The sequence below is a fragment of the Petaurus breviceps genome, unplaced genomic scaffold, assembly GCF_028583685.1.
Source record: "Petaurus breviceps papuanus isolate PSGF00001 unplaced genomic scaffold, PetGlider_PUasm1.0 673, whole genome shotgun sequence".
Taxonomy (NCBI): domain Eukaryota; kingdom Metazoa; phylum Chordata; class Mammalia; order Diprotodontia; family Petauridae; genus Petaurus; species Petaurus breviceps.
The window spans coordinates 1,234,790-1,262,625 of record NW_027186448.1 but is presented as its reverse complement, the minus strand read 5'-3'; the positions used below and the strand labels follow the sequence as shown (position 1 = coordinate 1,262,625).

General features: G+C 43.3%; 1 protein-coding gene across 3 annotated transcripts; it reads right to left on the bottom strand.

Moving 5' to 3' along the window:
- Positions 1-1,838: 1,838 nt before the first annotated feature.
- PFAS (phosphoribosylformylglycinamidine synthase) lies at positions 1,839-26,795 on the bottom strand. 3 transcript variants are annotated; one of them, XM_069104122.1, is made up of 28 exons: positions 26,684-26,795; positions 24,313-24,478; positions 22,439-22,574; positions 19,914-20,019; positions 18,174-18,363; positions 17,918-18,023; positions 16,175-16,315; positions 15,893-16,017; positions 15,527-15,655; positions 14,570-14,701; positions 13,964-14,092; positions 13,127-13,200; positions 12,890-13,046; positions 12,449-12,510; positions 12,031-12,192; positions 11,051-11,176; positions 10,738-10,869; positions 10,035-10,265; positions 9,538-9,718; positions 9,285-9,368; positions 8,655-8,810; positions 8,309-8,428; positions 7,945-8,090; positions 7,638-7,845; positions 7,349-7,440; positions 7,123-7,237; positions 5,079-5,402; positions 1,839-4,546 (listed from the first exon to the last, which is right to left on the bottom strand). In XM_069104122.1, the coding sequence occupies exons 2-28, from the start codon at positions 24,452-24,454 to the stop codon at positions 4,239-4,241; spliced, it is 4,014 nt and encodes a 1,337-aa protein (XP_068960223.1). In that variant the 5' UTR covers positions 24,455-24,478; positions 26,684-26,795; the 3' UTR covers positions 1,839-4,238. The 3 variants fall into 3 exon arrangements, with proteins under 3 accessions (XP_068960223.1, XP_068960224.1, XP_068960225.1); XM_069104123.1 differs by lacking the exon at positions 26,684-26,795 and adding an exon at positions 26,257-26,477; XM_069104124.1 differs by lacking the exons at positions 22,439-22,574; positions 26,684-26,795 and having other exon boundaries at positions 24,313-24,435.
- Positions 26,796-27,836: the final 1,041 nt, after the last annotated feature.

Genomic DNA, 27,836 nt, shown 5'->3' with positions numbered 1-27,836 from the left:
GAGGCAGAAACTAAACCAGCAGGCAATATTAGAGTAGTCTAGGTGTGAAGTGATGTGGGCCAATTGTGCTAGGGTGATGGTAGAGTTAGGAGAGATGGGGACATATACCAGAAATGTCATAAGGGGTAGTATGGACAGAACTTGACAACAGGTTGGATGCTGGCAGGGGTTGGGGTGAGAGTGAGATGACAATGACATCTACGTTGTGAGTCAGAGTGATGGGGACAGGGAGAATGGTGGTATCCTCATTAGTACTAAGGAAGTCAGGTTCCTTATTGAACCTGATTTGAATTTTGGAATGTTGAGTTTTAAATGTCAGTTTGAGATGTCCAATAAACAGAAATATAGGCCTGAAAATCATTTGCATAGAGATGATACCTGAATCCATAGGAAAAGTATAGAGCAAACCCAGGACATATTGTGGGAGACATTGAGTTATCAAGCATAACCTAGATGAAGATAAAACAAGTAAGATTGAGAAAGAGTGGTCAGATGGGTAAGAAGAGGACCTGGAGAGGGCAGGGATATAAAAACCTGGAGAAAAGGGAATATTAAGGTGAAGATGGGTGTCAAAGGTGACAGGTCAAGGATGAAGACTGAGAAAAAGGCTTTAAGATTTGGTCATTAAGAGATCTGATGATTCTGGGGAGAGAGGTTCCAGTTTAATAATGAGGATCAGAAACCAGACTACAGAATTAAGAAGAGAGTAAGAAGAAAGGAGTGGAAGAACCAATTACTTATCACTTTCTCAAGGAAATTTATCCACAAAAGAGACATAGGATGATAGTTAATGGGGATGGCTAGGTCAATCAAATGAAGGTTTTTTTGTGGGGTAGAGACAGAAGCATGTTTGTAGACAGGAGAAGCAGACAATAGACAGGGAGAGGTACACAAGTGGGGATGATGAGGCAATCTGCTAAAGAAGATGGGAAGGGATGGGATTACTAATGTATGTAGAACAGTGTGCCTTAGTAAGAAGAGCCATCTCTTCAGGAGAGACAGGGTAATTGTATAGAAGACATTTGAGTGATGCAAGATGAGGGGGAGGGGAAAAGAGCTCTAGGCAAATGGCCTCAATTTTTTCAATGTAATATTAAGGCAAGGGTCTCAGCTGAAAGGGTGGGGAGAGGGGTTGCCATGGGAAGTTTGAGAAGGGAGAAAAAGATTGGGAAGAGCTGTTATAGTGAGTAGGACAGTAAGTTAAATAGACGGATTGTAGAAGTATAGGACTATTTGGCAGCAGTGAGGGCCTCGTTGAGGTTATGTAACAAATTTGTAGTGGAACCAGTCAGCAAGATTGTGATTTTCTCCAGCTTCATTCTGAAACGTGAGTAGGAGGGAAGGCACTTTCTTATTTTTAAAGAAGTGGAAGTAAAGAGAGGAAAAAAGAAGACAGGATAGAGGTTCACAATAGTCCTGTGAATGTGAAGAAATTGTTCATAATATGAAAGTTATGAGAATGGATTAGAAAAACAATCCCACAATATGTTGGAATTTTGTGGGATTTGGGCCATGTGTTTAAAAGAAACACAGATTTACAGTTCAAATGAGGTGGAACAAAAATCTATTATGCTTCAGCTGAACTAAAAAAAAAAAGCATGGGTAGTAGCAATCATTTCAGATGTTACAGTGGATAGATGTAACACTGACCACCCTGGCTCCCACTACCAGAAGTCCAGCTAGGTAAGATTTCGCTCTTCTCCCAAGGTTCTCTGGTACTTACGGGGATTTGTGGTCTAGCTTCTCTGCCACTGGCTCCAGCTTCCATCGATGGTGTTCCCTTAAGTGTAGAGGGGCTCTCTTGGACTCTAGTCCTATTTAACCCCTGGATAGTAAAATTAGCTTTGACAAAGCAATATTTATTTCAGAAAGCATAATCACAAATTTACTCCCCCAGCTCATGAGCCCCCTTATACCACCTCAGTCTCTGTGGAGGGGAAGGAGATTAGGTTCATAGCTTAGCTCAGTTCCTGTAGAACAGAGGGCCCTTCCCCCACCCCAAAACTAATACCCTCCTAGGGGGAGCCAGACAGCCTGGCTTCTCAGGACTCCCATGCTGGTCCATCTGGCTTCACTACCCAGCCTGCAATGCTGGCTTCAAGGTCACTCAAAACACCCCAGGCTAATGGAGATCACCTCTAGCACCAGAAACAGAACAACACAGAACAGAAACAAGTACTTCCAGTTCCATTTCTGGAGCCAAGATAAAAGAGGATGTAGGGAAAAGAAGGCCTCCTTTCACTTCAGGTCATGGCACCCATGCTATGGGTGAACTGTGATCTTCACCTTCTAAATGCAGAAGAGTGCAACAGAAAGTGAGGGGAGGAAAAGAAGGGCGACGTTCCAATCTCCCCAGTTTTAGATTAAGAAGCCAATCAAAAAGGATACTTCCACCCGTGTGGTAGGCCTCCCAAGTTAAGGGGGCAAGCCGAAGACCAGCCTAGGTTTCATAGATAAGATAGAAATAAGGAGGGAAATTCCATTTTATTTAAAGGCACCATAGACTTAAAGATCAGTTGAGCAGTATTCAGATACTCTGGATCTGGGCTGAGGTGTTTTAAAAACAGCTTTCTGGGATCTTTCTTTCTTTTACCTTTTGGAACCCCTGTTCCAAACACTCTGGAGAATAAATGAAAGAGTTGAGAGTAAGCACACTAATGGAAAATGACAGAATATTGTCAGTTCTGAGCAGTTTTTAAAAAGACTGACTGGAATGGACAGCTTGGTGGCCCAGGAGAAACTGCTGCACAGGGATCACCTAGTGGGGCTGAAGCCCACTCAGATGCAGAGAAACTCCACTTGACAGTAGAGGAGGTGGTCCAGCAGGTGAGGAGTTACTTGGGAGAAGTGTCCTGGGGCTTTCTGGTGCTCTCAAATTCCATTTGAAAAAATGTTTCTTGAGCACTTGCATGCAAGGATCAATGAACTAAATAAAACCACCACAGCCATTGCTGTGCACAAGGACCAGGAAGAAAAGACTCAAGTCTCCAAAGCCTACACAATGATCCATATTCTACTCCCAACTACCTCTCTTGGCCTTCCTCTACCTTTCCATTGCTGGAGAAATCCTAAAGGATGCACTAATTCATCCATTTCCCTAGTCTTTGGCCACTTGTTCAATAAACATTAAGGGTCTATTAAGTACTCCGTACTGAGGAAAGATAACTTTATTGGGGGATGAGGTATGGTACAACACTCTGCTATCATATGCAATACTATATATGGATCACTAAAGAGGTGCCAAAGTTTGTACCAGCTGGGAATATTAAAGATGTCTAGAGTCTGGTAGTCAGGTTAAAGTACTGATTTTTTTTTACAGTGTCAAAGAAGTATTTAAGCACCTATTATGTGCTAAAATCTTGCCTCAAATTCTGTTTGTTCCTGGAAGAGTTATTTATGTCTATTTCAGTTTTCCCATCTGTAAAATAAGGATAAAAGACTGACAACCTAGAGTTCTATGTATATATACACATGTATAAATGTCCCTATTTATACATGTGTAATTATAAACACAGGTATTTGAGACCTGGGACATTGGGATGGGAGTTAGAGTAGGATCATGGAGTAGTTAAGTATCCTGACTAGGAAAGTATAGGTTTCTATCTTCCTTAGGGCAATATCTATGTAACACATTATCAGAAAAGAATAAAAGGTTGGCTAATGTGGCAGAAATGGAAAATGACAAATATTGGAAGGAATATGGAAAAATTGGGACACTAATGTACTGTTGGTGTTGTGAACTGATCTAACCATTCTGAAGAACAATTTGGAACTATGCCCAAGAAGCAATAAAACTGCATAGCTTTTAACCCAGCCATACTATGTCTATATCCTAAAGAAATGAAAGAAAGAGGAAAAGGATCTATTTATAAATATTTATAGCAGCTCTTTATGGTGGCAAAACTGGCAACTGAGAGGATGCCCATCAACTTGGGAATGGCGGAACAAACTGTGGCATACAATTGTAATGGAATACTATTGTGCCATATGAAATGACAAAGGGGATGGCTTCAGAAAAACATGGGAAGACTTATGTGAACTGATACAAAGTGAAATGAGCAGAACCAGGAGAATGTACACATTAAGAGAAACATACAATGTTTCACAACTGTGAATGACATAGCTTCAGCAATAGAATGATCCAAGAAAATTCCAAAAGACTTAAAAAAATGCTATCCACCTCTAGGGAAAGAACTGACAAAGTCTGAATGCAGATTGAAGCACAATTTTTTTGGTCCTCAACATCCTTCTTGGCACCAGCGTCGGGCATTAGTGAAAAGTTGGAGCCAAGGTGAAGTAGATAAACTGTCAAATGGAGGAGGTCGCCATGCCCACTGCCAGGGCCGCACCGTTCTCTCAGGGTGGGGCATAAGTGCCAGATGGCGGCCATCCTGGGAGCAGACACCAGCCACACCACCTGGAGAGCCATTAGGATTTAAGGGGTAGTGATCAGTAGGGTTCCCATCATCATCCACCCAATGGAGTGGAATCAAACCCTTTGCTTCCAGTTTAGCCTGGAGTCCAGGTGATGAGAAAGCCATATAACCTGTGGAAATCGGGAAAAGTGTCAATACAAAGCTCTATCATCCACTGATTCCCTTGCACTAAAATAAAATTCCCTATCTTGGAAGCTGCATGGTTCTGTGTTCTGAATAGTTTGTTGTCCTGGGATTCCAATCTACTCCTGCCCCACCTTTGGGTCTTCTCCATGCTCAGTCCTTTGCCCACCCAGCTCTACTGATTTTGGTGCAGATCTCACTTCCTCATTATTTTTCCCCAGTCCACCTTTCATCTTCTGTCTCCCTTTCTTAATACTAATAAGCCCTTCCACCACAGTTCTCATCTTTCTACCAGCACTTCAACTTTGCCTTTCTCTCTTCTGCCTCCCCCATTCATACCCTGTGCCTATCTTTTTGTCTTTGCTGATACTCCCTCCCCACCATATGCCTAGATCTCCATTTTCATCATCCTAATCCTTACCTCCTCGGGTCTCACCCGTCCTAACATCTCATTCTCTCCATATCCATCATAGACCTTATAACCCACCCTATGTACCACTTGCTTCTGGTTACTTTTACCTTCTCCATGAGCACTCCATACTGGCAGCACTCCACCCTCCATTCCTTGAAGCATCAGGGCTGGCCCAGGGCCCACACGCACTGTAGCCCATCTTGACTCAAAGCGACCAGAAATGTTAGACCGAAGGAGAAGGCCAGGCTGGGTGGGGGAACTATTAGGGGTAGGGTCCTTCTCATCCTCATTAGGGTTTCTCCCAACCCAGCCAAGTAGAGCTAACAGCTGGCAGCCATTACACACCCCCAGGCTAAAGGTATCAGTTCGCCTACGAAAGCGCTGCAACTCTGTACTTGCATGGACATTGAATGTCACAGCTGCTGCCCAGCCTGGGGATGGAGAATAAGAAAGACAAACTTTAGGGAAAGAAGATGGAAGCTTTACATAAGGAAATATTCATGCTTGTTTGTCAAGCTCACAGCAATAAGATATTTTTTTAAAGAAATAATTAGGGGGCGGCTAGGTGGCACAGTGAAGAGAGCACTGGCCCTGTAGTCAGGAGGACCTGAGTTCAAATACCACTTCACACACTTAATACTTACTAGCCATGTGACCTTGGGCAAGTCACTTAACCCCAATTGCCTTGCCTTCCCCCCTCCAAAAAACAAACCAAAAAAAGAAATAATTAGTTTTTGCACAAACAAAATAAATGTAACCAAGATTAGAAGGAAACTGGGAAACAATTTTTACTGCAAGTATTTTGGATCAAAGTCTCCTTTCTCAAATATACAGAAAATTGATTCACATAAGAATCTATAAGAATTTATAAGTCATTCCCCAATTGATAATGGTCAAAGGATATGAACACGCAGCTTTCAGATGAAGAAATCAAAGCTAATGCTCTAAATCACTACTGATTAGAGAAATGTAAATTAAAGCAACTCTGAGGTACCATGTCACACCTGTCAGATTAGCTATTATGACAGAAAAGAGAAATGACAAAATTTGGAGGAGAAATGTGGGAAAACAGGGACACTAATACACTGTTGGTAGAATGGTGAACTGATCCAACCATTATAGAGAGCAATTTGAGAGCGTGCCCAAAGGGCTACATAGGGCAGCTCTTTTTTGTAGTGGTAAAGAATGAGAAATTGAGGAGATGCCCATCAGTTGGGGAATGGGCTGAACAAGTTGTGGTATATGATTGTAATGGAATATTACTGTGCTATAGAAATGAGGAGCAGGCTGATTTCAGAAAGACTCGCACAAAATGATTAAAAGTGAAGTGAACAGAACCAGAAGAATGTTGTACACAATAACAGCAATATTGTACAATGATCAACTGTGAATGACTTAGCTATTCTCAGCAATGCAATGATCCAAGACAGTTCCAAAGGACTCATGATGAAAAAATGCTATCCCACCTCCAGGGAAAGAACTGATGGAATATGAATATAGATCAGAACATATTATTTTTTACTTTCTTCTTTTTTATTTTTTTTTGCATTTGGGTCTGTGTCTTTTTTCACAACATGACTAATAAGGTAGTATGCTTTAAATGATTTAGCATGTATAACCTATATCAAATTACCATCTTAGAGAGGAGGGAAGTGAGGGAAGGAGAAAATTTGGAACTCTAAAAACTATATGTAACCAACTACATATTATTTTTTAAAAAATTTAATTCATGTAAAATAAAAAAATATGGGAGATCACCAGAGAACAGAATGACAGAAGGAATGTTTATGAAATAGGGAGTTTCATAAACAGGAGAGGCAGAAGAAAGACAGGAATCTGTAGGGGGCTGGATGATTTAGAACTGATTTTCATTTCCAGTACACATTATGATACTTCTATCCTGAAACTACCATCATTTTACTGAGGGCAAGTAGAAGCAAAGAAATGAGCTTATCTGTCCAATTACTGTATTGTCTTCTTCCCCTTTACCCAGTTTAAGTGGAATAAGGTTAAAAGCTAGAAATAATTTCAGAGGAGACTGGGTCCTTTGAGAACAGATGAGGGCAAGAAAAAAGGACCTTTTACACTAAAGGAACTTCAACTGGGGATAGGGAAGGAATCTGGCAGAAGAAAGTTGGAATAAAAACCAACCTTTTGCAGAACCAAGGACATCTGCATAGCTGAAGCCACCAACAAAGGCCACACCTTGAAATGTGTCCAGTCCAATGGTGCCAGAGCAAAGATCCTGCATTGTCACATCCCAAACCTAAAGTTGGGAGAGTAAGAGTCATATTAGAAATTAAACTCCTAGGACTGGTACCTCTAGTTGCCAGCTCTCTCCTTTTGTGAGGGTAAAGGTTTTTGTTTCTCTGCTTACCTCAAACCCAGCCATGTGGAAAGCATCTGCCATCTCTCTGTCTCCATTGCTTCCTTCCTCACGCAGCACAGCAACTCGAGGGACAGGGCCTCCTGGATGGAGAGGCAGAAACAATCTCAAAGGCTGATTAAGGAATCTGGTCCATCCACCTGCCCTGCCCCCTTCCCCTTCTCCCCCCCAACTCCTTCAACTTAGCAGGCCAAGCATCTAGCTCTTATCCCCTAGATCTCTCTCTTTCTTGTCCTCCTGCCTTTTCCCCAGAAGCTAAGCATTCAGGTTCTAATCTCACCAGGTTCATGGGGCACAGAGATTTCAATAGGAAAAGGTGGTAAGCTATAGCAAGGCCCTTTCCGCTCTCTCAACGCAGCTTCCTCCTCATTCACACAGCTTGGCTCAGCCTGCAATCGCTCCAATTGGAAACTTGTCTCCTCCCATAATGCTCGTAACTGTCCCACTGTCTCCTCCAAAACAACTGTTCCATTCACTGCCACCTGAACCTGAGGAGAATGGGGAGGGGAGAAATAAAAATGGTAGAGGTCATCCTGGCTACAAGTCCTGAGAACTCTAGCTTGCCCAGCTCCTTCCCAGCTTCTTACCCTGGCATGGGGGCCATCCCCAGCTGTACGGCCTATGGAAAGGCAGGTGAGGCCTGCATCCTGAAACCGCTTTTGCACCTGGGCCTCATCCGGCTCTTGAACCTCAAGTACCAGACCCAGCTCCTCTGCAAACAGCACTGGGAGCACTGAAAGGAGAAGTAGGAACACAATGGGGCAAAGGGTCCAAGAGGGATGGCAGGAAATGGGGAACCAAAGGGATGAGTAGAACTGACGCTGAACATGGGATGTCTGAGAAAGGAATAGAGGCTGGGCCATTTAGATGAGAAAAATCAGTCTAAGCAATGGAGAAGGGAAATGGGAAGAGGAGAGATGGGCTTAAACTTTAGACCCTTGAGTCTCTCACCATCATCCCCAGGAAAGGGCAGATCCACTTCTATCCCACAATTCCCAGCAAATGCCATCTCCAGGATGCAAGTAATGAGACCTCCGTCACTGACATCATGGCCAGAACTTAGGAGACGGTCTAAGGAAAAAAGAGGAAGAGGTCATCAGTCTTAGGCTGGTCTCTTTCCATACCTCACCTTCACAGAGAAAAAGTCAGGCAAAGAAAGACAAGAGAGATAGAACCAGGAAGAGGTAACAGATAGATCCTAGAGAGATAAGCGCCCCTTCCTCTCATCTTCATTAAATTATGGATTAGGCCCTCAGTGCTGTGTCCCTGACTCTTCTGGTCCCTGTGACTCACTCACCTTTCAGCAGCCCCTGGGTAACAGTGAAGGCCCAAACAAGATTATCGGGAACATCCAAATCAGGAGGTTCTGTCCCAAGCTGGGAGAAGCACTGAGCCAGGGCGGTGCCCCCCAGTCGGTGCTGGCCAGGGCTCAGAGGCACATATAAAAGACGTCCTGAAAAATTAAGGAAGTTTGAGGGCAGGGAATGAAAGGAAACCAGATAGGGAAAGGAATAGGAAGACAGACTTGTGATTTCATTTGTATAGAAAACTGCCAAATGAGAATGTTCCCTTTACCAATGCATGTCAGCATCTTTTCTGCAACCTAGAATCTTAAAAGAGTTGCCTAGAACACTGAGAGTTAAGTGACTTGTCCAAGGTCACACAGCCATGTATTAGAAGTAGAACTGAAACTCAAGTCTTCATAGTTCTAAAGTCAGCTTTCTACCTACTGAGCCAGGCAGCTCTGAACTCACTGTATCTCTAATATAGGACAATACTACCTGCATGTATGAGGATCCCCCAAAGACCACAACTCTCAGCATGCCCCAGCCTCCCTTCTCCATTTTCCAGGTGTGTAAGCCAAGGGTTGTTAAAAGGAGAAAGGTGACCTGCCTGACCTCTGATCTTTCAGGAAAGGGGGTGATACCTTGCCCTCCAGGGTTCTTGAGATCCGGGGTCACAGTGGCCATTATGTCAGGACAAACAGCATAGGCTGAAATTACTAGGGATCCTAGTATAAGAAAAGAAGACTTGGATGAGATGAGTTCAGCTTCTCACACTGACCTCTCCCTCCACCTGACACCTCCACAAGGCCTCCTTCTGTTTTAACTTTCCTGGGCTTTCCAGCTCTTCCCACTTCACCTTCCCCTCATTATCTTATTAAGGTCGTCCCATCTCACCAGGAGCCCTCACGGTTTCATTTCCTACACGAGCAGCCATGCTAAGTGAGTCCTTGCCACCATCCACTGCCACCCCCAGGGCACGCATGACGGTCACCATGGCCACACAGGCATCCACCAGGGTCACTCCGTCCCCAGGGAGCTTAGCTGGCCACATCCAGTTTCCACTGCATTTCACATCCTGAGTGAGACAAGGAATGACATGTGAGGGTTAGAGAAAACTGGGATATGAGAGAAGAGTCAAAAGGAGGTAAGATGGGATGGAAAATTATGAGTGTAGACTATATGGGTATAAGGTCCAAGGTAGTTGGGAAACTGGTATTTGTAGAGAAACACCAGGTGGGGGGCTGAGATGCCAAAGAAGTGAAGGGTTAAAGGAAAGAGGCAAGGGAGACAGGAAGGTGAAATAAGGGTCATGGTGAAGATGCAGTGGTAAAGGTTATGGGACTGGGATAGTCAAGAGAGTTTGGGGATTGGGGACAGGGCTGGAACCTCACCCGTAATTCAGTGATCTGTGCAAACACTAGGTTGGTGAGGGCTTCAGCCACAGCCAGGCGAGCAGCTGCCCTGGGGTCCAGCAGGCTCTTGATTGGCTGTTCTCCTAGAGCTGTGGCTGCCCCTACCAGTTCCCCATGACTCAAAGCCATCACTGCAACATCGGCTAGAGGTGTGTGGAGTGGCCCCACACACTGCTGTTGAGCCACTAGTCCGCCTACTGACCGGTCCACCTGTGGGATTAAGGCATTAAGACACAATAACGAGATACATCCAGGAAGAGATAGCAGTGATTCATGAGAAGTGGGGAGAAGAAAGGAATTATGTAGTCCTGAAGAGAGTAAAGAATATGAGATGTCTTCAAAGGGGCATCAAGAACTAAAAAAAGAGGTCCTCAGCCCCAAGAGGGAGTGAGCAGGGAAGAAGAAATGACCCCAACTCAGCTGGCACAACCCTCATTCAAACCCCTGGTGCTTGAAGCCTAGGATGAAGCTTAGTCATGTGGGTCCTACAGATGGAGTAGAAGAACTTGAGAGACTGTCCTCTGGTAAAATCCACTACAACTCCCCTCTTCATCTACCCAAACTCTCCCCATCTTGTCCCCTCCCCCTGGGCTAGAAGGGACCAAGCTTGGAGAATTGGGCAAAGCTCAGTTTTCTTGTAATAAGGCCTCCTGGAAGATGGGCCCTTGGAAGGAAGAAGTACCTTGTTAGTTAAGTAGCGCTTGCTGGCCACAGCAGGAAGCCGAAGGACCCTATCGAGAGCCTGAAGGACACGTAACCCAGGAGGCAACACCAGAGGCTGCAGGACGCAGGGAACTCTCTCAAGGAAGAAATCCTGGAAGAGAAATGCAGGATACTGGAGGTCCTGAGGTCAGGAAATCAGGCAGAGATTCAAAAACACAAGGGGAGGATCAGATGGGGGTGAGAAGAGAGTCTGCAGTTATAAAGGGGTGGGAGGCCTGGAAGCAGCCTCAGAGATTTCTAGACAACACTCTCTGCTATTCCCATCTCAGTACCTTTCGGGGCATCTTCCCTAGCACCCAGTCCAATTTCAAGTCCACAGGGGTTGAGGGTAAAACAGACAGCCCATCTCCATGATCCTGTTTGCCCACAAGACATTTTCGGTCTTCTATTAACACAATCTAGACAGAGACAAAAAAGAGAAAAAGATAAACAAACTCCACAAAGGATCACAGACTCCACATTCCACACCCATCACCCATGCTACTCTCTCCTCTTACTCTTTGCTTCCCACATACTTATATACAATTCTAAACTTCACCCGTTTCCTGAACACATTCCCACCTAATATCTACAAACATTTATATAGTACTTTAAGGTTTTCAAGGAGTCAAACATTTGTAATCTCACTTGATCTTCCCAACAATCCTTTGAGGTAAACACTATTGCTATCATCCCTATTTTACAGATAAGGAAACTGCAGCTGAGAAGTGAAGTGTCTTGTCCAAGGGCTCACAGTTAGTTTATGTCTTAGGCAGAATTTGAATTCAGGTCTTCCAGACTTCAGGTCCTCCAGACTTCAGGTCCAACACTCTTCACCACTCCCCGCCCCCACCCCTGCCATACCCCCACCCCCAAGGGGCTGCAATTATCACTATGCCTCTTCTTTAACGTCTTGTTGTTCAGTCATTTTAATTCTGTCCTATTCTTCATGACCCCTTTGGGAGTTTTCTTGGCAAAGATACTGGGATGATTTGCTATTTTCTTCTCCAGCTTATTTTACAGATGAGGAAACTGAGACAAACAAAGGTTAAGTGATTTGCCCAAGATCACACAGCTAGTAAATGTCTGAGGCCTCATTTGAACTCAGGTCTTCCTGACTCCAAGCCTGGCACACTATCCACTATGACACTTAGCTACCCTTGTTCTAGGCAGACCCATCCTGTCCTTTATAAGACTCCAACCCATCCTTCCTTGCAAGCAATTTTCCCCTCTCCTCTGTTCATCCCCATGCCTGGTTGTCTAGGCTTCTCACCCGCCCATCTCCCGTGATGGTTCCAACGTAGCAGACAGGACATCGTTCTCGAGAGCAGACTTGGTTCATGAAATCCCGATGAGAAGATCTCATCAGCAGGGCATTTGATTCCTGGTACTCAGCTCCCCAGATTTCCAGTGCATTCAGCGTTGGGTCTCCCAACTATAACACCACATTGGAGGAGACAGAAGAAGAAAAGATAATGATGGCCAGATGACCCTTGACAGCTAAAGCAGAATGGACTTAAATAAGCCAGAAAGGTAGAGAAAGGTTGTTTCTTCTCCTCTGACTCCCTCAGATTTCTTCCAATTCCTGGGGTTAGAGACCTGGAACAACTATAGGGGTATGTGTATGGCATGGTAATGGAACTTCAAATTTCTTCAAGGCACAACATGGAACAGGGTGTGGACTGACATACATGAAAACGGCTGGTATAGATCTTGGCTCCAGCTGGATCACTCAGTTCCTTCAGGACATTCCCTAGAAGAATGGGTGAGACAGGAGTCAGACAGGCACACAATACACAGATCCTCAGACTGAGAGGTCTCCATGTCAGATCTAATTTTAGTTACCTAACCTTACTCTGGGGCATGGGGGGGTCTTTGGAGGGGAAGACCTTAATATTAGTTTTTCCCTGCTCGTTTCCATACTCCCTGCCTTTCCCACCTACTACCATAGTTCCTATTCCCCTTAATGAACTAGGATTTTTATCTGGAAGGAATAGTGGAAGTCACAGTGTTGTGTGGCAGTGGGAAGAAGACCATATGCTATTCCTAAAAGTTCCTCCCTAACCCTGTCTAGGGGACTTGTGTTGGGAAAAAGGGCTCTGGGCTCCATATTTCATCCTGCAGCTCCTTACCATTGCCACCAGCTCCTTGATCATGAAGGCTGCAGATGGGATTCCCTCCAGGTGCCTCCACACAGGCTCGGATCACCCGATTCATCTTCTGTTCCATCTCAGGATCTCCTCGTTGCACTGCCCCAAAATCCAGGTCACTAGCATTGTCTCCTTGAACCTATTTGTGGACAGAGCCAAAGATCTTACTCCCTGTGTACCTTGGCATCCAGCCCACATCTTTCACCTTCTTCTACTCACCTGGATGGATGAAGCAGCTCCACCCCCAAGTCCAATCCTATAGACAGGCCCCCCAACTTTCACAACCTCCATGCCTGTGAAGAAGGGAAGTGAGATGAGCTGGAGTTAGAGAATGGAGAGGTACAGCAAAGCCCTGCTTTTGGGGTCTCCCAAGATGGGGTCTCCAAGCGAAACCTTTCCTCTAGCCCAATAACATAGGAGAAGAGAACTAATATTATAGGCTAGAAAAGGAGCAGGCAAGTAACAAATGTTTATTAAAAACTAATTTTTCATGTTTTACATAATTGAATACATTTAACCTTTATCAAACTGCTTGCCTTGTCAATGGGGGGGAGGGCAGGGAGTGTAGGAGAAATTTAGAACTCAAAACCATAAAAAAAGGCTAAAAATTGTTTTTACATGTAATTAGGAAAAAATAAATATTAAAAAATTTTTTTAAACTTAAATTTTTTTTTGGTGGTGGATATCTATACCTATGATTTTATCGGCATGGGAAATTCCCAGTAAGGAACCAATGTAGACCTCTTTCTCTTCAACTTATGGTCATAGAGTGCCATTATATGTCAGAGGAAAGACTTGAACCTAGTTCTTTCTGGCTCCAAGGCTAGCTCTCTATCTACTACACAATGCTGCCTCTTCACTGACTTAGAGGAAAAGGAAAAACGAGAGGAGGAAGAGAATATGTAATGAAGGTGGTACCTTGCCACAAGAACAGAACAGCAGCAAGTAAGAGAAAGTAATTCCCCATGCCTCTTAGACTTTGAAAAAGACTTGGCTTCAGTTTAGGAGATGAAATCTTTTCTTTCCTAAGACCTGTACATATGAGAAGGACCTCACCTTGCTCAGGGGCTTCCTTGTTCACATGCTCAGCCTTTATGGATCCAATACCACCAGTAAACATGATTGGCTTGATCCATTCCCGCCGCTGCCCATTTGGGAGACAGAGTCCCAGGGATCGGGCAAAGCCTGGATAGAAGAGACATCCAGAGAACAATGAAGACTGCCCAGCTTCCATACTCTTCAGTAGTCCCAATGCTGAGCCCTCAATCTTCTCAAAGATATACAGGGATTATGGCACAATGGGAGAAACACTGGTTTACTGAATTACTAAAACTGGAGCTTCATTTCTTCTTCTAATTACTTATTAACTATGTGCCCCAGGACCAGTCACTTAACCTTGCTAAAGCTCTTATCTCATCTGTAAAATGGGGATAATAATTCATGTAGCACCTGTGCTGTAGGGTGGCTGTGAAGATCAAATGAAAAAAAGCATGGAAAATACATAGTGAACCTATGCATTCTAGCTGTGACCACATAAAGCATTCAGATCTCTTAGACCCTGGCTCTTCCCTTCCAAGACCTAGGAATCTAGCTCCCTCACTTTACCCTATACTTATTTGAAGGGCCCAGATGATAAATAAGATTCCTGCCCATTAGCCTTACCTGCCAATACTGGTTCCCCGAATTTGTTCCCATAGTCAGAGGCCCCATTGCTTGCTTCAATTGCAACTTCAAGAGGATGGGCAAAGTTCCTTGGATACTGGAAGTTTGGATCTTCCCAGGGTAAATTATATCCTGGGAGAGTTACAGGGAAGAGAGGATACCTGTGAGACTTAAGCAGAGGCATATAGACCCATGTCATATGGAAACTGTGAGAATCAGCTGGATTAACAAGATCCATCACTACATCTCAGATCATATGCAGGCTTCATGGGCCATCTGTAAAGCCCGGCTGACTGAAGAGAGTAGGAACGAATCCCTGTGTCTCACCCCAACCTCCCCAGCAGCACCTTGCTAAGCTGTTTGCCCTCCATTCTCAGAGGACCATGACGTCAGGGAGGTGATGCCATGACTTGCAAGTGAATTAGATTTAAGGGGGGACTGTATAAAGTCACCAGTCTCATTTTGTCCCCTGGAGCCATCTGGATCCATTGGCAAGATATAGATTAGGATGACTAGAGATGGCCCCACCTTTGTTATGAATGTATATTTGGAAAAAGGAATTGCAAATCATAATTTTCTCATTATAAGAATTCTCCTATTTCAAAGAGAATATGGATTTGAGCCACAGGCTATCAATGTAATACAGGGTGTTCCCAAAATCTTAGCGCAATCTTAAACTATTAAAACTTTAATATAATAGATGACAAAATATTAATCTTATAATAGCTTTAATAGTTTAGAACTGCACCAAGACTTCTGGGACACCCTGTATTACCAAACTACTCTATCCCCTTACAGAATAAGCACCACCACCAACGAAAGCCCATCCACTATAGGACCTTCCAATGAAGCCTGGTAGAGACAAGTCATTCCCTTCTGCTAAAGGAAGCAGAGTGTCCTCACGCCTACCAGGACAGATCTATTAAATACAGCAAGGGACTTTTATTTAGAAGAGACCTGGGATGTGCAGATTGCCAAAGCAATAGCCGGCAGTGCCAGCCACGACATGGGCCCCCCGGCCAGTACACTGTACGTCTCGAATCCGCCCCCCAGTTCCTGTGGTAGCACCACTGAAAGGAGCAACACCTAGAGCAGAGAAAAGAGGAGATACAGTGACCAGCACGGAAATATGTGGGCCTTCCCAAGGCCCTCAGCAAACAGTGAATCCGGTTTCCTAGTCCCTCTTCTCCTTATACAGTTTTTGCTTCCTTTAAAAAATAATATATCCCCAAACCACAACCCTCCCCAATAACTCCTATTTCTGTATCAAGGATTCAGAACCCCACAACCCCAAGGCTTTCCACACCCTGACTCCTAGCTCACCAGTGGGAAAATTGTGAGTCTCTGCTGTGAAGATGACATGTCTTATCCCTCTCTGCTTCTGAAAACGGCTCGGCTTGGAAGGGTCCTCAGGGCACAAGGACTGTACTTCTTGCCCCTGGATAGCACTGACAACATAAGAACCATCAGGCACAGTCCTCACTTGAGTGCTGGGACAAAGGCATCTATCTGTCCCAAACAAAGCCCTGGGGCCCCCTGCTCTAAACCTCAGGCTCACAGGGGCTGAAGTTGGAACTCCTGGCTTTCCCCAGTCTTAGCCCTTACCTGCTATTGTCACAAAATTTAATGACATTGTTGAAGTTAGAGGTTGCCTGGGTGCTCATTATGGCATCAAACAACGAGTGCTCCAGTTCTTGCCCATCAACCCAAAGTCGACCCTTGAAGAACCAGTGTCGACTATGTTCACTAGAAGAGGATAGATACACAGGGAAAAATTATGAGGGTGAGCGATACAATGAGGAATCTGAACAACTTGCCAGATTTTTTTTTTTTGCTTTTTAGAAGGCAATTGGGGTTAAGTGACTTGCCCAAGGTCACGTGGCTAGTTTTTGTGTTAAGTGTCTGAAGCTGGATTTTAATTCAGGTACTCCTGACTCCAGGGCCGGTGCTCTATTCACTGTGCCACCTAGCCGCCCCTGCCAGCTCTTTTCAATTCAAGTCTTTAATAAGGTCTCATTTTCTTTTTTTTGTTTTGCTTTTTGGAGGGGGGAAGGCAGGGCAATTAGGGTTAAGTGACATGTGACATGGTCACACAGCTAGTAAGTGTTAAGTGTCTGAAGTCATATTTGAACTCAGGTCCTCCCAACTCCAAGGCCAGGGGTCTATTCACTGTGCCACCTAACCGCCACCAAGGTCTTATTTTCTAATGTGAAATTTGATACATCTGTAATGGTAATCGGAATTTGAAGATCTTCCCTGCCCCTTAATAAGCCTAAATTGAACTTGAGGACCTTTCCTGATTTGAAAATAAACTTTGCCCCCTAATAGGCTGAATGTGGTCACATGGAGTCTGTGGTGGGAAGAGTTTGCTGAAGGGGGGAGCAGAGCCCACAGGCGAAGGTGACTTTGAGGGAGGCTTGTTTTTCAGGAAGGCACAACTTTTGTTACTTCATAGTCAAGTGGGTCAGGAGGATTGTGATGTTCTCTCACCCTGGAGAAGGCTATATATACCTCTGATGCAAGGTTTTGCTTTGGGGCTCACTTTAGGAAGAGTTGTGTGATCTGACCAGATGACACTCTGGGCAGCCAGACATTGAGCCCCCCGGCTTTGAAAACCCAGATGCTGGTGCTTCTCTCTCCAGTGACTAACTAGGTATGGACGTAATGGTCAGACAGCTAGAAGCCCTGTCTGCTGAATTGTGTTATTTTTCTCTGTCTGTATTTTTGTCTGCTTGTAACTTCTGTTTGTATTCTCTGAAGTTCAGGGTGCTGACTTTTTCCCCTGAACTAGGTAAATGATAATATGTTTGATTGATTAAAGTAAGGTTATTGACCCTTTTTGAGCTGCTTTCCTTTAGAAAAGCAGATCAAAGAACCTGTGCTAGCAGCCCTCCTGGGTATGCTAGAGTGCTTGCTGCTACAACATCCCATCAGTCAAACCAACAACACTAACCATGGTGGGGTTTTGGGTTTGTTACTTTGGATTATACATATCATCTCCACCACTGGCACTTCCAACCCCCAATTTAATACTTCTTCAATGTTTATACTGAAAAATACCTTTTTGATAAGGATGTCCCTCCAATAATGAAGAGAGCTCCTCATCCATACCTTCTCAGAGGGTACCATTCTTGCCTGGCTTATTCCCCCAGATCTACTATTAGTACAAACTGAAGGGGCCTAGGATCGCACAGGGAGGTTTTTTTCTGAGAGCAGTCCCTTAACATCAAGAACTGAGAAATGGAGCAACAATACTGGACACAAAAAGCTCAAAAAGGAAACCCAAGCCACTGATGAACCAAACCCTGCCTTTCCCTTACAAATTACAAGTATCCCAACTCATTTCACCTATTGGACTGAGCCAGGTCAAAGGCCTCCACTATGCTGGGGTTACGTTTCAGCTCCTGAAAGCAGCGGGTATAAAAGTCCAGGTCCCAGGAGTCCATGGCCAAACCTAAGGATCAGATCACAGGCTGCTAACCCCTGGAGCCCAAACCTTCCTGCCCACCCTCCCTGGGTATCTCATTCTCCTCCTCCTCTCTCTCTGCTCCCCATTGGTAACCCTAGGTTTCCCCAATGCCCAGGTCCCACCCAGGATACAAACCTAGTTCTTTATTGGCCTTCTCTAGGGCAGTTCTTCCCTCAGCCAGGATATCAATAAAACCATTGCAGGAGGCAGGGGGATTCCCTGTAGAGAAGCTCTGGATAGGCCTGGGGAAGCATTGCTCTGTCATCTGATCATGGATGGTAGCTAAAGCAATAGCCTTCTCCTCAGCTGAGGGGGCAGAGGTAAACTGAAGGGAGAACCAAGGAGAGAACAGGATAAACAATGAGAGGGGTAAGAAGAACATGGAATATATGACCTATTAGACTTATGGATAGGAGAAGAATTTATAAAGAAAGAGATAGAGAATTGTGACATGTAAAATGGATTAATTTTGATTATATTAAATTAAAAAGGGTTTGCACAAATAAAACCAATGTAGTAAAATTAGAAGGAAAGCAGAAAATGGCGGGGAGGAGGGGGGGAATTTTATAGACAAGTTTCTCAGATAAAGTCTGTCAAATTTATAAGAATATTCCTCAATTGATAAATGGTCAAAGGATATGAATAGATGGGTTTTTGGATTAAGAAATCAAAGCTATATAGTCATGAAAAAATGCTCTAAATCATTATTGATTAGAGAAATGCGAATTAAAACAACTTTGAAATATCATCTCACATCTATCTAATTGGCTAAAATGAAAGAAAAGGAAAATGATAAATGTTGGAATGGATGTAGAAAAATTGGGACACTAATACACTGTTGGTGGAACTATGAACTGATCTAACTGTTTTGGAAAGCAATCTGGAATTGTGCCCAAAGAGTTATAAAACTTTGACCCAGCAACACCACTATTAGGTCTGTTTCCCAAGGTGATCAAGGAAAAAGAAAAGGTATCTATAAGTTCTAAAATATTTATAGCAGCTCTTTTTGTGATGGCAATTGAGGGAGCTCCCATCAATTGGGGAATGGCTAAACAAATTGTGGCATATGATTATGATGGAATACTGCTATGCTGTAAGAAATGCTAAGCAAGTTGATTTTCAAAAAACATGGAAAGACTTGCATGAAAAAATGAAGGGTGAAATGAGCAGAACCAAGAGAACATTGGATACAGTAACAGCAATATTGTTCAAAGAATAACTGTGAAAAACTAAGTTATTCTAAGTATTATAAATACTCAAATCAACTACAAAGGATCTATAAAATATCTGCCTCCTGAGAAAGAATTAATAAATTAAAAGTATGCAGAGAAGGGGCGGCCAGGTGGCTCAGCGAGTAAGAGCACCGGCTCCAGTGTCGGGATGACCTGGATCAAATCTGGACTCGGATACTCAGCACCACACCCAGAAATAACTGGCCGTGTAACCTTGAGCAAGTTACTTAACCCCTATTGCTTTAAAAAAAAAAAAGTATGCAGAGAATGGTTTTTACACACACACACACACACACACACACACATTTATGTGTATGTCAGTGCAAAGCAGGGAGGGAGGATGGGACGGAAAGAGGAAGACAGTTCAGAATTTAAAATGTAACCAAAAAAATGTAATTTAATTTAAAAAATAAAACAAAACAATAAAAAGGAAACAAAAAGAGACACATATTCGGAAACCAAGAGATAGTCAGGAAGAGAAATTAGTAGCAGAGTTTGTACCCTCTCACCTTGACCCCTTTATGCCAGGCTCTTTCCCTACTACACCAAATTATTTCAATAACTTTGTTTATCTTATTCTAATAATTCTCCTCCCCCAAATTCCCTGTCATCAGTCCTTCATCCGAAGCCAGTATTTTCTTACGGTGAGCCGGTAGCGTCGAGTTGTCTCCACTCGATCCACAGCCCTCAGCCCAGCTGCCCAGCACACAGACACAATGTTGGTAGATGATGGGCTAGAAAAGTTCAACCTAGGAGAAGTTGAGAAAGGACAATGAAGCACTACTAATGTCAAGTATCGCTGGGTTCCCACAATGAATCTAGGAGCTTTCTAAGAAGGATGCTTTACCTCTTACAAGTTGACATGAGAATTTCCCTGGCCTTTGTCATCATTACCTTCAGAGTTTATTCAAGCACCATCATATTATACTTCAGACAAAATGCTTAAAGTTAAATTCCCACACATAATCTATTTAGGGCTAAAAATCCACAAATATAATCTTATCTGCTCCAAAACCAAACCCTATCCTCCCTTGTATCAGATTAGACAGTTCCCACAATTCCCTGGGAGTCAAAGTCTAAAAGAAGATGATTACTTCCTAAAACCCATATACCAAAAGTATGACCAAAAATGATGTGGATGGGCAAAGTAGCCAAGGTTATCAAGAGAGGTAAAAATACGGGGTAGCTAGGTGGTGCGGTGAATAAAGCACCAGCCTTAGAGTCAGGAGGACCTGAGTTCAAATTCGACCTCAGACATTTAACACAATAACTAGCCGTGTGACCTTGGGCAAATCACTTAACCCCAATTGCCCTACCTTCCCCCCTCCAAAAAAAAAAAAAAAGAGAAGTAAAAATATGACACAAAGAGGAAACATCCTTATACACCACTAATCCCCTTGCCTGACTGCCTATCCCTTCCTCAGGACAATTGTATTTTACTACCCACTCCAGTATCCTTGCCAAGAAAACTCCAAATGGGGTCACAAAGAGTCAAATACAACCGAATAACATTAATCCAGAATTGTTCCAGAGACATACCTCACTAGAATGTTCCTGACAGACTTATCTGCATAGGCTCTTATGAGCTCAGAGTTGTTGACCACTTTACAGAAGCCATGTGTCAAGTCTTTATTTCATTATTCATTTCTTAACTCATCCCTGAATCTCTCTGTTCACCCCTGCATACACACACTTTACTTTGCACCCCTTTGTTCCAACTAAAATCAATGATAGAAATTATTCTGTTAGCTCAAACAGGTCCTCTCACAATTGGTAGAATCCTAATCACCTCGGGCAAGACACTTTATTTTGTCAGCCCACCAGACATGATCATAGGATGGAAACCCAATCCACACTAACCAAACTCATAAGCAAATTTTACATAAACTGGAATGCTAATTCATTCTTTTCAAATGGTACTGAGTATTCCCTCCAGGTAGATACTTCAGTCACTCAGGACACAAGATCACAGATCAGAAGGCTATGTGGTAAACAAAGAATCACAGCAAAGAGAGCTGGATTTACTAACAGCTTAGTCTGCCAAGCAATGCTGGGATCTAAAAAATGCATCTCTCTGGAACTTCTATCATCATTAGAACTATAATATCCAGTGTTAGAAGACTACCGATAATATCTTACTTTGGCTTTTCTCATTCTAGATTCTATGAAGACCATTTCTCTTCTGTTAATAACATTACACTGAACAGGTATATAATTGAATATATCACTGCTTAGTGATGTATCACCTTGACTACTTTAGACTGATATTTTACATGCACACACACATACAAATACATATGTTGTTGTTCAGTTGTTTCTCAGTTGTGTCTGACTTTTAGTGACCTGACAAACAGTGTTAAGTGACTTGCTCAGGGTCATACAACTGGTAGGTGTCTGAGGCTATATTTAAACTCAGCTATTCCTGACTCCAGACCTGGCACACTATTCACTGTGCCATGTAGGTGCCCATGCAAATACATGCAGGTATATATACACACACATATGTTTCCCTGAGGATCCTTGAGTATGTAAGTTCAATTTCTGGTACATAATAAGCACTTGATCTTGTTGACAAATCAATGCTCCCCTCAGGAGTCCCTCGAGGAGACATTCAATCTGAGATGTAACACATTTAGGTGACATCTGATGATGGGTTATTTCTGAGAACTAGACTTTTGGTCAGATCTGGATTATAAACCAGAGTCCTACAGTTACCATACACTAACTGGAAAAGCCATTTAATTATTATTCCAACTGTACAATGCCACCCCTTTGAAGAGAGTTTGTTTCATTTTTGTCTTTGTATTTTCAGTGCCTACTTACACATTTAAAAAATATTTGATTAATTTAACCTATTATTCCCCCTGACCCACCATTTCTGAAAGACTGATGAGCTCTGGTCTAGAGACAAGGGAAGTCAACATCCCTGGGAACTCATAAAAGCTGTTATTACAGTCTTCCTTCCTCAGTTTCTTCCCTGAAAATTTAGGAAATGGCTGATGGCAGAATAGGAAAAGTTTAAATATATTCCCTGGGGGGAATGGTAGAAAGAGAAACAGACAAAAAGTATCCCAAGAGGTAGAAGCAGCAGAAGCAAAGGGAAGGTAAAAGCTGGTAGAAGGCAGGATAATTTACAGAACAGATGATTTACACAAGGGCTAAACTCACCTGGGTCCCACCTCAAGCAGTAAATCATTGGGGCCTGGCAAAAGCCAGGACTCCCTTGCCACATCATCTGACTCCAAGGGACATCCAAATAGCCATTCCAGCTTCTTTGTCTCCTGGGGGCTTGGAAGGGACTCAGCTGTGGAAGAAGTAAAGCAGGCTCTTGACCCTTAGTCCCATGTGGCACTTCCTCAATACATGCAACATCATAAGTTCCAATTTTGTATTTAATTCTTTTTGCTTTTTGGAGAGGGCAATGTAGGGCAATTGGGGTTAAGTGACTTGCCCAAGGTCACATGGCTAGTAAGTATTAAGTGTCTGAGGCTGAATTTGAACTCACGTCCTTCTGACTCCAGGGCCGGTGCTCTATTCACTGAGCCACCTAGCCACCCCTGTGTTTAATTCTTAATAGCTAAAATTTTTATTGTTAAACATTACAACATAGAACATTAAAATCAAATTTTAGTTTAACTAGTGGAAAGAAATATAGTTAAATATATGGATTTAGTTAACATAAATCCCCCCCACCCAAGGTAACAATACCAGGAAGACATTTTTAAAAGCTCCCCAGGGCAGTCCTTCAAAATTAATAAAAGGGGTTTAGATTTATTATTTCAATGGCACCAGAAAACTCCAGGATGAAGAAACTTGTTCTAACAATGCAGGCCAGCTCTGTACCTTAGTCTTAGAGAATAATTCACAGAGCCCAAAGAGAGACAACTGCCAAGGACCAAATGTCTGTTTACTCAATCCTGCAGGTATAAGGACCTACGCATTTTCAGTGTTATCCCTGGCCCAACTTTCTATTCATACTGTAAATGAAAACTGAGATAACTTGGTTGAGAAAGTCCAGTCCCAATTTTATCTATTCTACTGGTTACTATGCTTTGCATATTTTTGTCTGCATAGCTGTATTTTATTGCCTGCCTTCCTGAGAAACCAGGAATACAGCCAACAGAATGACAGGGAGGATAATGTGGTTTTATAATCATAAGCTAAATCTGTGTTGCTTAATGATCCCAGCAGTTTATTAGAAACAACTATGTGTGAAGCTCACACAGTGAATGACCCATGAAAATGTTCTGTACAGAAAAGATTTTTAAAGTGAATGTCATTTTTGAAAGCAAGTGCAATTGCATAGGAAAAAAAAAACAAATAAAACTCCCAATTTTAAAAAAGTCAGAGTGGAGGTAAGAATTCATTATTTAACAAAAACTGATAAGAAAACTGAAAAGCAGTGTGGCAGAAATTAGGTAGAGAACAGTATCTCCCACTATATACCAAGATAGCCTTCAAACAGTTATGACTTGGATATAAAAAGTCACATCATAAGCAAATTGAAAGAGCAAGAACTTGCAAAAAAAACTTTTTTTTTTTTGCTTTTTTGGAGGGGGGGAAGGCAGAGTAACTGGGGTTAAGTGACTTGCACAAGGTCACATGGCTAGTAAGTGTTAAGTGTCTGAGGCCAAATTTGACCTCAGGTCCTCCAGACTCCAGGGCCAGTGCTCTGCGGCACACTGTGCCACCTAGCTGCCCCACAAAAATAACTTTAAAAAAAAACCCTAGACTGTTTTTTAACTGGACTGTGTACTAGTATGGTTGGATCTCTCCAAAATTAGAGAAATTCTTGCTATCTTTAACACCCATAGGAGGATTTCTTTTCAACTATCTGGTACCTGGGTTCAAGACTTAGTTCTACAACTTTCTACCTGTTTGATCTAAATCAATTCTCTAGTTTCCTTATCTGTAAAATGAGAGGGGTGAGCTAGATAACCTTTAAGATCACTTCCAGTTCTAAGCCCATAATCCTTTCATCTTGACCCAGGTTCCCCTTCCCCCAGCCCCCAACAAGCCAGGCAAGCATTCAGATCCTTTACCTGTCCAGTTCACATTATAACACAGTTCTGTCTCTATACCCTGTAGCTCAGTCAGCTTCCCCTTGAGTTTCCTCTGGATGTGCCCAGAGGCTGCTCCCTCATGACCAGAAGAATGGACATAGAAGCGAAGCACCTGGGACATCTGCACAAGTATACCTGAAAATACCTGAAAAATAACAAAGCAAAAACTGTATAAAGTTGATTTCCTTCCCCCTCCACCCTATTATTACTTCTTTTAAAAACTGGGCCTCAAGTGCCTCAAGGAAAAATTTCAGAAGCAGAGAGGTTGAATGAGTGGTGCTGGCATTACAGCAGAGGGTTAGGGGACAGGGCTAGAGTAGCCATTTAAGAAATTTAAGGTTTGAGGAGCAGAGTCCCTTTCCACCAACATACAACTGAATCCATTCTATTAAATGCTTTGGGAGAAAGAAGAAAGGTCAGGGTCAGGGAAACACAATTAACTTGAGAAACAAGAATAGCACTGCCATGTTTTCAAGCCTGAAGCCTTAATTTCTTGTCATTCTTTCCTTAAAGATCTTCACTGACTCCCCAATCTCCTCTGCCTATTATTTCCCATTCCTTATTCAGCACTCTGCTCCAGTCAAGCTGTCATCATAACTCCTCTGTACTGCTTCTCCCACCTAGAAGGCCATCTTCTCCCCAAATAGCAAATCCTACCTCAAACCTAGCCATTGTGGTGGTCACTTCCTATCCAGCACCAAATACCTGTACTACTTACTGGGCATTTACTACACACTATTTTATAGAATCATAGATTCTGAACTAGAAAGGATGTATCTACTTCAGCGGGCATCTAATCCACTCTCTGGCAAAGTCAAGATTTAAACCCAAAACCAGGGCTCTTTCCACAGTACTAACTTTTCACACGTTTTTCATTTCCTCAGTGAAACTAAGCTCTTAGACAACATGAGAAGGGGAAGACTATGGCAGTGGAACACTGCATACATTATTAGAATTGGCTGCTAAGTTGGTTAACTTTCCTGATGTGTTTTTCCTCCCTCTTTATTACAAGAATTGGTTCTGGAGGGAAGAGATGAGAGAGAAAAGGAAGAGTAACTTTTGACAATGAGAGTGAGGTTAAGCAAAAGATAAATAAACTTTTTTTTAAAAGGAATACCCTCTCGTCTTGTAATAGTTTGTATCTCCTACTGCATTTTTAGTGCTAAAAGACATATTGATAGTGTGGTGGTAAGAACATTGGATTTGGAGTCAGACAACAAGGATTTGAATCCTAGTTCCATAGTTTTTTTTCTACCTGTCTTGGGCAAGACATTCAATCCATCAATATATTCCTCTGAAAAATGAAGAGGGTTACATTCTATGATCTCTAAAAGGTGCTTCTAACCCCAAATCTATTATGTATCCTATGGTGGTGATACTCCCTCTCCTTCGAAAGGCCACAAATCCTCTAGGTCTTAGTAGTGAATATGCTATATAGTTAAAAATCTATCACCCAGAAACCAACTTCCAAATTTAGCTAGTTTCGTCCTGGGACAACAGATAGTGGACAAAAGTCCACTGCTGTGACCCCTCGTTTCAACGTGTCATTTCCTATTTTTCACAAAGCCCACTGGATAAACCATTTTATAGAGGAGGTCACATCATTCTACTTAAATATTTTCAGTGCCTCTTTACTACCTAAAAATGGTTCATGGTAATTACTAGCATTTATAGGCTTTTAATATTTGCAAAGTGCTTTACAGAATGCTATCTCAATTTAACCTCACCAACAACCCTGGGAAGGCGGGTGACATTATCTTCTAGCACCACTTTTATGCCAAGTTTATTATGCCTTTCTCTCTTTTCAACGTGACCACAGCTCCGCAATACACTCTGCACTCCAATCAAATCGTGCAACTCACTCCCTCGCTCCCCTGACAGTGTCTTGAAGGCCCCCTCCTCCAGGACCCTCCCTACACCTACCCTGGGACCCAGAAGAGTCTGGGCCTGCCTTTCCCTCAGGGGCCTTAACGAGTCTTTTCTACAGACCCAAGACTACAAACGTAGGCGCAGCGAGTAGCAGGGCACACGTTCAGAACCCTCCCATCTCTTTAGGACCAAATACCGATGCCCGCCCGAGCTGTGCGCGGCGGACGTGTTCCCCCACCCCGCGTGCGGTGAGCACCGGTGCCGAGGAGCTATCGCGCCTGCGCACTTAAGCAGCATTGGCAGGGTAGAGCACATGGGTCAAAGGGGCTGGGCAAAGCTGGCTGGGTAGGGTGAGTGCACCAACTGCCCCGGAGTGCCCAGGCCCCAGCATAAGTGTCAGCAGCGTGCGCCCCAGACCCGGCAGCGAGCAGGGAAAGCCTCGGGGATGGGGAAGCGAGGGAGGCAAAAAGCTTTTACTCACGCCAGGTCAAAGACAGCAAATGAGATAAGGGCTCCGCAGAAGCCCGTGCTTCATAAACTCCGGGTGGGGGCGGGAGGCGGGAACGGCGGGAAAGATCTCCCCGAGTGTCTCTGTCTCGCGACAGGTTCCCAACCCCGCCCCCGGCTACTCCCCCTCCTTCCCCCACCGCCTCGCCTAGAGGCTTCTTGGCCTTGCGAAAAATAGTGCTTTATGTCGCAAAGCTCTTTACAAATATCTTATTTTTATTCTTACAGCAACTCTGAAGATGCTTTTTATCATTGTACCAATGATTATACTGAGGCAGGCCAAGGTTAAGTGACTTGTCTAGGATCACACAGCTAGTCAGTGACTGAGGGAGTATTCTAACCCGTCTTCTTGACTCCAGGCTCAGCCCTCCAGGAGACTGGAGGTGAGTAGTTGTGCTGGTGAGATGCTGGTTATAATAAGGTTACAGAGGTAATAGAAACGACTGAACTCTGTATAGAGCTTTACATCCTCTTACTTGAGCCTGGCAACAACCTTGTGGGTTAGATATTAAAAGTATTATTATTTCTGTTGTACAAATGAGGGAACTGAGGCTCAAAGGAATGTTGTTACTTGGTTAGGGTCACACAGCCAGTGTCCAGGAGCAGGACTTTTGAACCAGAAACAAAAGTAGGTACTGATTGAGTACCTAATACTGCAGTTCCGGAGGATTATTACTGTGCATTTATTAAGTACTACTGTATGAATTAATGAAGGCATTTGTTAAGTACTGCTGTATATGCAAACTATAGTGCTAAGGCTGGGGATGCAAATGAAAAACAGATTTTACTTGAAAGAAGCTCACATTCATTATAAAGAAAGAAGAAACGTGGACGGTTGCAGCTGCAAGTCAAATGGAAAGGTCCCATGGAAACTTCGGGTGCAGTGGCAAAGCAGGTGGGGAATGCCTCTTTTAAAATGTCATTTCCACTGATGAAATTATATCAATTTCTAATGTTAAGCCAGTTGAAAATGCCAAGGATTTTGGTGACAGGAACTTTCTTTTCTTTATCTTCAGGAGCACCAGAAGGAATAACTAGACTGTATTATCACAGGAGTTTCTTCCCAGGTGGATAGTTGAGGGCACTGCGCTAGAAGTAATGTTCCTCCCAGATCTTTTGGACCCAGG

Excerpts from the sequence above, each read along its gene's own strand:
- PFAS (XM_069104122.1), bottom strand. The coding sequence starts at position 24,454 with ATGTCCCAGGTGCTTCGCTTCTATGTCCATTCTTCTGGTCATGAGGGA. Across the intron at positions 22,575-24,312 it reads TTATAATGTGAACTGGACAG|CTGAGTCCCTTCCAAGCCCC; the intron begins GTAAAGGATCTG and ends CTTCTTCCACAG. Across the intron at positions 9,719-10,034 it reads CACAGATCACTGAATTACGG|GATGTGAAATGCAGTGGAAA; the intron begins GTGAGGTTCCAG and ends TGTCTCACTCAG.